This window comes from Molothrus aeneus, chromosome 2 (genome assembly GCF_037042795.1).
Source record: "Molothrus aeneus isolate 106 chromosome 2, BPBGC_Maene_1.0, whole genome shotgun sequence".
In the NCBI taxonomy this organism is placed as follows: Eukaryota; Metazoa; Chordata; class Aves; order Passeriformes; family Icteridae; genus Molothrus; species Molothrus aeneus.
In genome coordinates, this window is record NC_089647.1 from 30,304,033 (window position 1) to 30,313,806 (window position 9,774).

Sequence of the window (9,774 nt, forward strand, 5' to 3'; positions counted from 1 at the left end):
ATAACCAACAGATATTGCCCACCCAACAATACCCAAAGGGGTACCATGATGGGCCCCCTTGGGAAATGAGCAGAATATGGCAGCACTGGCAAGTAGGTGACTGAAATTATCCCCTCTGACCTGAGATGACACAGAAATGATACCTGCACTCAGGAAGCTCTCACTAAGCATCTTACATGCTGGTAAGGCAGCTGGTCATATTGATGCCAGAGCAGATAGGCATGTCCTTGCAGATACTGCTGTCTCACCTACTGGTTGGTCTTCCTATGAGGCTCACATCTCTCTCTTCCCTCATACCCCTAGGTACAACTAAATTTCTGTATTTCCAAGTGGGTTTATTTGTAAAACAATCCACACCAATGGAAGGAAAAGGATGATTCCTCTGCAGCAGCTGGGAGTGCCCTTGTTTATCTGTAAAGGAGAGCTGAGGGAACTCTTGGGGTTTCTCATCACTTTGAATATTTTTTCCTGCATGACCAGCACTGAGCATGACACTACTTCATACACATGCATCTGTGTGAGAGCCAATAGGAGGAGGATGTGGGGATTTCTAAACTTGGATGGGTTTGCTGTGATCTGTTTGGCCATGGAAGTCACCAGGTGGAGAGAGTGGCATCATTCCAGTACAACATACATCTGCACTGGTGGGGTGCTGAGCATTAGCAGCGCTGAACCCCAAATCAGACTCTTGTGGGATGCGGAACGTGGGTCCTGGTAGTTTGGTGGTTCAGTGGTGGTCAGAAGCTTAAGTTCCTTGAACTGTTATGAGCTGAATCTCATTAAGTGGGCAGAGCAGAACTGAGGCAATGTAAATGCTGAGCACAGCTCAAAAGGCAAAACCAGAATTGGAATGTGCATAAAATGGGACAGACCTTTAAACATCCCATGCTTTAGATATCCATAAAACAGGAATCATTTCCCCTCTATTCAGCTATCTAGAAACCAGGCATCTGGCTTAGACCTAGTCTAAGCCAGGCATCTGACTTCCTCATCATCACTGGAGAGACAGGACAAATCAGCCTGGAGATCTCTCACTCTGTCTTTCCCACCCCTCTTTCCTCAAGCCAATAGTTCTGACACTTCACTGTTAGATCAGAAAAATCTCTTGCATTGCATGGGGAGCTCTTGATAAGCCAGCACAGAATATAGATACAGCATCACAAAGCGCAGTGGTACAGCAGTAGCATGACAGAGCTTCTGCAGACATCCCTTCAATGCCCAGAGTCCCAGTCCACAGTGTCACTGATTTCACTGGTGGTGGGCATCTAAACCCCTTTGTGGACATCTAAACTCCTTTGTGCATGTGCACCTGGAGGTCCTCAAAGAGAGCAAAAAGTGGAAATTAACCCTTAGAAGGCAGTGGTGATCTTCCTCTCTTTGTAGGCATTTGAAGTGGAATCCAGCACGAAAGCCAAGGACTTCTGCCAGAACATCTCCAACAGGCTGCTCCTGAAGTCCTCTGAGGGCTTCAGCCTCTTTGTCAAAATCTCCGACAAGGTGAGTGACCCACCCAGGGGCTGAGGTAGCCCTGAGTTACCCAGGACAACCTGCTTGCCAGTAGGTACACATTGCTGGAGCCAGAGCCATGTGGTGAGAAGCATTTCTCTGCAAGCTGTGTGGCATTCCTAAGTCAGATCTGACCTGATGCAGGTGAGGTTTGCAGTCCCACAGCCCTGACTTACAGCAGTCACCCCAAAGGACTTAAAGCACAGACAGGCAAAGCTCTCCTAGCCTGTTCCTGAGTTGGGTTTATAAGAAAGGACTAAGTAAGAAAAATGTGCAGCTTAAAGCTGCCTCTAGCAACTGGGAGAAATCTATGGAGATAGTCATCAGGAAGGGAAAAGAAGGGTTGTAGTGAAACAAGTTGCAATAAGGAGTAAGTGGTGAAATTAGAGACAGAGCCTGAAGCAAGGTGCTGGCATTGGCTTTCTCACATCAGCAGTTCATAACACATCAGTGTAAGAAGTGCAAAGCAGTGAGCACAACCACAGGAGATGGGCTGGGCAATGGCCAACCCTGCCTGTGGAGTCCTGCCACTTGTTTGGGGCACCTCAATATAAGAAGAAAATAAAGCTGTTAGAGAGGGCTATTACAATGGTGAAGGTCCTTGAGGGGAAGGTGTGTGAGGAGCAGCTGAGGTCACTTGCCTTGTTCAGCCTGGAGAAGAGGAGACTGAGAGGAGACCTCATTGCAGTCTGCAACTTCCTCGTGAGGGGAAGAGATCTGATCTCTTCTCTGGGGTGATCAGTGATGGGACTCAAGGGAATGGCGTGAAGCTGTGTCAGGGAACATTTAGGTTGGATACTAGGAAAAGGTTCTTCACACAAAGGGTGGTTTGGCACTGGAGCAGGCTCCCCAGAGAGGTGGTCATGGCACCAAGCCTAATGGAGTTCAAGGAGTATTTGTACAATGCTCTCAGGCACATGGTGTGATTCTTAAAGATATCCTATGCAGGGCCAGAAGATGGACTTTGATGATCTTTCTGGGTCTCTTCCAACTCAGGATATTCTGTGATCCTACTGTATGACTTACTTGCTCAGCCTTTGTGACTGTGTGCTGTGTCCCTCAGGTCATCAGTGTCCCGGAGGGAGATTTCTTCTTTGACTTTGTGAGACACCTGACAGACTGGATAAAGAAAGCAAGACCAGCAAAAGATGGTAATGATGATTTTTTTTCCCAGCATGGGTCACACACAGCCTTCCTACTGCCCTCCATCCCTTTCAAACGAGATTGACCACATAGTCTGCCACAAGTATTGGAACAGGCTGTTCACAGCAGTGGTGGAATCGCTGTCCTCTAGTGTTCAAAAAAATGTAGGTGTGGTGCTTAGGGACATGGCTTCATGGTGCTCCTGGCAGTGTTAGGTTAATGGTTGGACTCAGTCTTATAGGTCTTTTCCAACCTCAGTGATTCTGTGATCCTGTGATCTGTTGGGCCACACTGATGGGAGTGGTGCTCTCTGCACCATCCCTGGGGACATCACCTGGGAGGTGATCCATCCAGGAGCAGTAAAACCTCTGCTCCAAGGCTCTTCCTGGCCCCTGTGAGAAGCACCTGCTTGAGACCATCTCTCCAGGCAGTGCCTGCAGGAAGGTTTCAGTGATGAGATTCATGTCACCTCACTGACCACATCCAAAGTGGAACTGGCTGCAGCTCTGCTGAATTTACCAGTGGCTGTAAGACACAGGTGCCTCCAGGGTACAACTCCTCTGTCCTGTGTTAGGCATGGGTGCTATCAATGAATTACAGTTGTGCAAGTGAACCCAGACACTTTTCCCACCTTATTAAAGCCTTGCATGACAGTGACGTGGTTTGTTCTGCAAAGTCAGAGCCCAGTTGGCCTGGTGAATGCCCCTGTCCCTGCAGGCTGTGATGGCACATGGGCACTGCTGGATGCAGACACCGATTCCCAGCTGATACTCACACCAGCTGTTATGTTTGCTTCACTTGCACAGGTATAGTGCCTTCCCTCACCTACCAAGTGTTCTTCATGAAAAAACTGTGGACCAACACAACGCCTGGAAAAGACTCGATGGCAGACTCAATCTTCCACTATTACCAGGTGCGCCAGGACTCTGCAGTAGCAATGGAGACTTGGTATGGATTAGGAGTAGGTTGCAAAGGCTTGTCCATCTGCAGATGTTCCCAGGCAACAGCCTCTTAGCCAGGGGCCTGGATACCTCCACAAACTCCATTTAGCATGTGAGGGTGAAGGTGCACAGACATGCTCTCTGTCTTTCTGCTGTTCTTTCCTCCGTGCAGGAGTTACCAAAGTACCTGCGTGGCTACCACAAGTGCTCACGGGAAGAGGTCCTGCAGCTGGCAGCTCTCATCTACCGGGTCAAGTTTGAGGATGACAAGTCCTATTTCCCCAGCATCCCCAAACTTCTGAAGGAGTTGGTGCCTCAGGACCTCATCCGGCAGCTCTCTCCAGATGACTGGAAAAGGGTAAACCAGCAGCTTGATTCCTAGACCAGGCCTGGCTGGGAGATGCCCAGTCTCTCAGGTGACTTGTCCAACATTCAGTGTTGAAGTTGGACTACCAAAATCAGTGACACCTGGTCCTTCTGGAGCCTTACCAGAGCTTCAGCTTCCCTGGCACCACTTACAGGAGAGATTGTACATGCATGTTCACATACACATGCCTTGCCCTGGGTTTTCTTGGACTGAGACTGGCTGTACTGGTGGATGCAAAGCCAGATGGAAACATGCTAAGAGATGTTCTTGTGAAGAGGTGGTCTGTCATTTAATGCAAACTACTGAGTAAAGGGTAAATTCTTCTTGCTTTACACAGGGAGAGCTGTGGCACAGGTGCAAACAGGTCTAGCCTTAAAATATTAGAAGTATCTCACTGCCAAGAAATAGTCTAAAAAGTGCTTTCTGTTTCCTATCTGATATCAGGATCTCTGGGCTGAAGGTCTCTCAGTCTTTTCTGCTGCATAAATTGGATAATCACAATTTATAATCTCTTTAATGGAGTCACCAGTTCAGCTTATTTAAAAAGGACCTACCTTGGCTCCAGGCCCTGCTCCAGTGACCAGCCAGCATATTTTTGAAGTGTTATTGGAACAGAGGCTAGAATCAAACATCAAGGTCAGGTTGGGCAGGACCCAGAGCAAGCTGGTCTAGTGGAAGGCATCCCTATCCACTGCAGGAGAGTTGGGCTAGATGACTTTTCAAAGGTCCCTTCCAATCGAAACTCTTCTATGAGTCTGTCGTTGTGGAACTGATGCTCCTTTCCTGCAAACATCCCTGGTGCCAGGTACTGCAAACCCTCCGTCTCTGTTGTGTTCTCTGTTGCAGTCCATCGTGGCATACTACAACAAACATGCAGGCAAAACGAGAGAAGAAGCCAAGCTTGCCTTTCTAAAGATTATCTTCAAGTGGCCTACATTTGGATCAGCATTCTTTGAAGTGAAGGTACCTGCCCTGGGGGTTCTCTGGCAGCTTTTATCCAAGATCAGGAGCCCTGTACCACAGAGGGGTTCCAGATCTGAACCAGACTGGGACAATCCTGATGAAACAGGGAAGAATGTAATACTCTTAATTGGAAATGTGCAAACACACTCGTTCATTGCTGCTCTGCCTTTTTACCCAGACAGAAGCATTGTAGAGCTTCAGCATATCTCAGTCATTGGGGCTGTTCCCACAGCTGTGCTGCTGAACACACAAGAGCTCTTCTCTGTTTTACCAAGGCAAAGGGGAACCTGTTTTTTTTCCCAAGGGATGTGTCTGTACCCACCACAAACCAAATCCAGACCACCCACCATGGCACTACAGTTGCATCAAGGACAGTAGAAGCCAGTGCTGTCAGGAGAAGACAGGGAGAGAGGAAACAGGAACGGGTCTGATTTTGCTTGACACATCTCCTAACCAGTTCACCTCTTTTCCAACAGCAAACTACAGAGCCAAATTATCCAGAAATCCTTCTAATTGCCATCAATAAGCATGGAGTCAGCCTCATTGATCCCAAAACCAAGGTAAGCAAAACTTGGACATTCACCAGATGCTCCTGAGCCCAGTCCCCAAGCCCTCACAGAAGACATCCTAAAGAGTGTGTTGTTCAGTACTTAGAGAGTTCTCTTTAAGCCAGGTTAGAAAGGCTGGATAGACAGAAAATTTTCTGGAGGCAGAAATTCACTGTTGCACAGAGCCAGCCCAGACTTTTTCAACAAAATGTGGATTGAGAGCATCAACTATTAGGGCCCTGTGCCTGGAGGATGCACACACTCCTTCCTTAATCCTTTCACAGGCAATAGGACAGGAGTTGGAGTAAATGAGATCCTACTAGTTACTTCCAACACCTGCATGGCCATTCTATTGTAGCAGTCCTCCACAAGCTCTGGAGGATCTGGAGTCTTGATCTCACTGCCATTCCCATGAGTCTCACACTAGACATCCTTGGCCTGCTGTGATGGAAAGTGAACAGGGACAATGAGAAGTGTCCACAGCCCCTCATGGAAGTTGAGGTTCTCTTGCATGTTGAGTGTCAGTTTTGTATTCCCACCAGGATATTCTCATCACTCACCCCTTCACCAAGATCTCCAACTGGAGCAGTGGCAACACGTATTTCCACATAACCATTGGCAACTTGGTGAGAGGAAGCAAGCTGCTCTGTGAGACCTCCCTGGTAAGAAGCATTAAAGATTAGACCAAATCCTGACTTTGGATTTGGCAGCAAATTGTGTCTCAGGAATTCTTTGGGCTGAAAGTGGTCTCTCAGAAGAGCCGCTGATACAATTTTTTTCTTCTGAATTTCCCATGGCTCTGCTCAATGAATCAAGGCTCTCACTTGGTCCATCATCCAACTAACAAGCAAGCCTATGGTGCTTGGGATGTTTCTGTGTCAGGAGCATGAGTGATTGCTCCCTATAACTGGACTGAAAACACATTAAAGCTGATATGGGCTCAAGGGGTACTCCTGAGCCCTTTATCCAATACCATTTACCCAGCTTGTCCCTAGTAACAATCACAGCAATAAACCTTCTCCTAGACTATCTTAAACCCAAAGCACAAAGGATAAAAATTCCTTTTGGTTTGTTACTAATCTGAGGCATTCAGTAGTTTGTTGGCCATTTGAAAATTTATGTCCTATCCAAAGCCCCCTATGTCCTCAGCCTCAGAAGCATCCTGGGACAGGGAGCTCCTTCATCTCAAAGTTGCAAATTATGTTTGGACAGTGTTCTTTGTGGTGGTGACATTTCACCCAAGGAAAATGGTGGAATAGGTCAAAATGTACCTGAAAATTTGGCTTACACTGGCAAGGCAAGAACTGGTAGCCAGTGTGTTCAGGAGGCTCAAACCAGAGACTGTAAGCTGTGCTCTGGAGGCTGGTAACATCTTCCCTCTCCTCCTCAGGGGTACAAGATGGATGATCTTTTGACCTCGTACATCAGCCAGATGCTAACAGCCATGAGCAAACAGAGGAGTGCAAAGGGTAGCAAGTGAACTGCAAGAAGCCACTGGCACATGGTCATGGGGCTAATTCACCAGCTGAGGGCTGTGGGATACCCGTGCAGCTGGGCAAGAAACTTTGCCTCCCAGATGTGGAAGATGAGCCGAACACCATCAGGGAGTTCAATGGACTCTGACCTTGAGGGCTCCAATCCCACCTCCCCTTCCAGCGAAGATGACTATCTCTGACCTCCTACTCACCTTCCTCACCCTGCATCCCAACTCAATCCTGCACCTCAAAGATTTCCAGGGGACACCACTGCTCTCGGAGAGTGACCAAGGCAAAGACACTCCAGCAGGAGGTCACAAAGGCTCTTGGATGAGGATTTTTGTGTGTGTGTGTGTCTGTGTGTGTGTGTGGCTTGCTTTGTTTTCATTTGTTGCTCTTTTCTTAAATATGAGAGCTGTTAGGATGCTAACATGTTTTTGGTGAAGTTCTGGGAATTTCAGGTTTGAAGAAGAATAAGCGAGCCCTAACCCATGCTGGAAAGATGTCCAGTGAACACTGCAGGGCTTGTTTTTTAGTCATTACAAAAGAATGCACTGTGTTCTTAAGATGTACAGAAAGAAAAAGCAGGCAGGGAGGAGCACATTTTAACTAGGAATCAGAATAAACAAACTACTGATCGAACAGGCTAGTGTACTAAAGTCCTATCCGTGCAATGCTGGAAATATTTAAAGAACAAATTTTAAAGTTTTGTTTCTTCTTCTATTTATTTTTTAAAATATTAAAAAGGAAAAAAATCCTGTATTTCGTGCTGGTATCTGGATGCTGACCTGCAGAACAAACCCTTGCCCAGAGACTCCCCAAGAGCCATGACTGACAGAGGCTGAGTAAGGCACATCTTTCTCAACCTAAGGGCTCAGCTGGAAGTGATGCTTGGAAAATTAATTAATTCCTTTTGCTCCCTGTGTCCAGACAAATTAACCTTGACTTTTGCTGCAAACTTCAATATGGATATAGGAGTTTTGAACACCCCATGTTTGGAAGACTGAAGCTAAGCCTGTGTTGGGCTGTAATTCAAACATTAACTTGGCTATCGGGTTCGTACCAGCTGACGATTTTATTGTGGTTTTTGTGTGTGTTTCTGTGTAAAGCAGCTCTTCATGAGTCCTAGCTGGACCTGAACCACTCACAGAAGGGCAGACCCTTGACTTTGGTGGTCTTTTCTCCATCTTTGATTGGCTGTACTCATCTGCTGGCTGTTTGTCTCATCTGCTACCCAATGCCACACAGTGCAGACCAGCCCACTTTGGAGCAGAGACGGGACCTGCTGGCAGAGAGGAGGCTGAAACCACGTTGTGTCTGGGAGGATGCAGGGAGAGAAGCCTGGGGGGGTGCCTTTCCAAAATCCAGGCTTCAAAGACATGGCTGGATGTGGGGTATCAAGAGAGGGGACAATTGTCCACCAAGATCTGTTGTTGTTGTAACCCACACTGAGTGGATCTCAGTAGATATTGAGGCCTCTCTTGTTCCTGTGCATTGGGCTGGGTTTGACTGCTTTTGTACAAGTCCATATTGTGGGGTGTCACACGCTGCTCTGTTAAGCTCAGCTGAGCTCAGGTCTGCAGCACCATGGTGTGCCAGGCAGAATTGGCAATGCTGCCTACCAGACCTCGAGGACTGTGACGTTCAAGTGGGATGGAGCAGTGACTTATGACTTTGGTTGCTCCATCAAAGAGAATGAGAGGCTGCATGGAGACACCCACCATCCAGACAGGGCTGCTAGGAGATCCCCTTCCTCCATTATCCCCTACCCAAAGCACTCTGGTGAAGGGAGTATGGTTACACCAAGGCTGCATTGGGAACCCAGCTGCCTTCTTACCATCCATTTCTGACATTTCTCTCCCTTCCCCAGCTGCCATGATCCAGCTGTCCCAGGGATCCCACTTGTCCTTAGACACATGCCTATCATCTCCACACCATCACTGCTTTTTCTGAGTCTCCAGCTATCCCTGCCACCCATTGCACACTCAGCAGACATTGCAGCACAGCAGTGTTTTCCAGAGCTGTCCTGGGTCATCTTTCCCCTGCCACCACCCTCCACTTACAGCTCTGTTGGCATCCCATGCACCCCATAATTTTGGGCAGGGCTGGGACTCTGTGTGTGTACCTGTGTGTCTTATGTATTAGCATCTGCTGGCCTCTTTGTATTCACACCAAGCAATGTAACATGAAAAAACATGTGTCCAAGTGAAATACTCCAATTAAAAAGCATCAAGTGGCTTGTGGGAGGCTGTTCTGCACTGTGCAGTCATGGTGACATCTCCAGGGGAGGGGTGGGATCAGGGCTTCCGGGTTCTTGTTGTGGACAAGACTTCTCCTTGCACTGTGCAATTCCTGATGAGAGCAATTCCTGATTGTTCCATCAAGGGGGAACAAACCATCAGTGTACCTAGACTGGAAATTGATTGAAATCTTTTCTTTTGGTAAAAAAAACCACTGAAGTCCATTGCTTGTCCTCTTTGACAAGGGCTGAATCTTCCACTCAAGTTCTGAGCTTAATCACTGCATGTAGGAAGTGTTGGGTGAAAGGTCTGTGCGTGGGAGTCAGACGACCTGTCATGTGCTTAACAAGGTGCCAGACCTTGCTAGCTGTGAAGCAACAAAAATAGTAGCTGAGATGCGACAGTGTAAAACATTAAAGGAAACCACAGGTCTAAGTGGCCAGGCTCTGCCTAGGCAAAGCTTCTGAGGATGAGGAGGGTGAGTACAGGTAGAGTTACCCGTGCATACTGGCCAAGCAGCAGCTAGATAACATGGATCAAAGAGCGTTGAGGTGGCTTTTCCCAATGTACATTACAGGCAGCGGTTGGGGA

General features: G+C 47.7%; 1 protein-coding gene across 1 annotated transcript in view; it reads left to right on the top strand.

Annotated features, from left to right (window-relative positions):
* Positions 1-7,705, top strand: part of MYO7A (myosin VIIA) — a 79,542-nt gene extending 71,837 nt beyond the window's left edge. The window contains exons 43-50 of the mRNA XM_066572293.1: positions 1,384-1,497; positions 2,570-2,657; positions 3,456-3,562; positions 3,763-3,948; positions 4,804-4,920; positions 5,397-5,480; positions 6,011-6,130; positions 6,859-7,705. Of these exons, the coding sequence (XP_066428390.1) occupies positions 1,384-1,497; positions 2,570-2,657; positions 3,456-3,562; positions 3,763-3,948; positions 4,804-4,920; positions 5,397-5,480; positions 6,011-6,130; positions 6,859-6,948 (906 nt within the window). The 3' untranslated portion in view covers positions 6,949-7,705. The remainder of the gene's footprint in view (positions 1-1,383; positions 1,498-2,569; positions 2,658-3,455; positions 3,563-3,762; positions 3,949-4,803; positions 4,921-5,396; positions 5,481-6,010; positions 6,131-6,858) is intronic.
* The last annotated feature ends 2,069 nt before the right edge of the window (positions 7,706-9,774 follow it).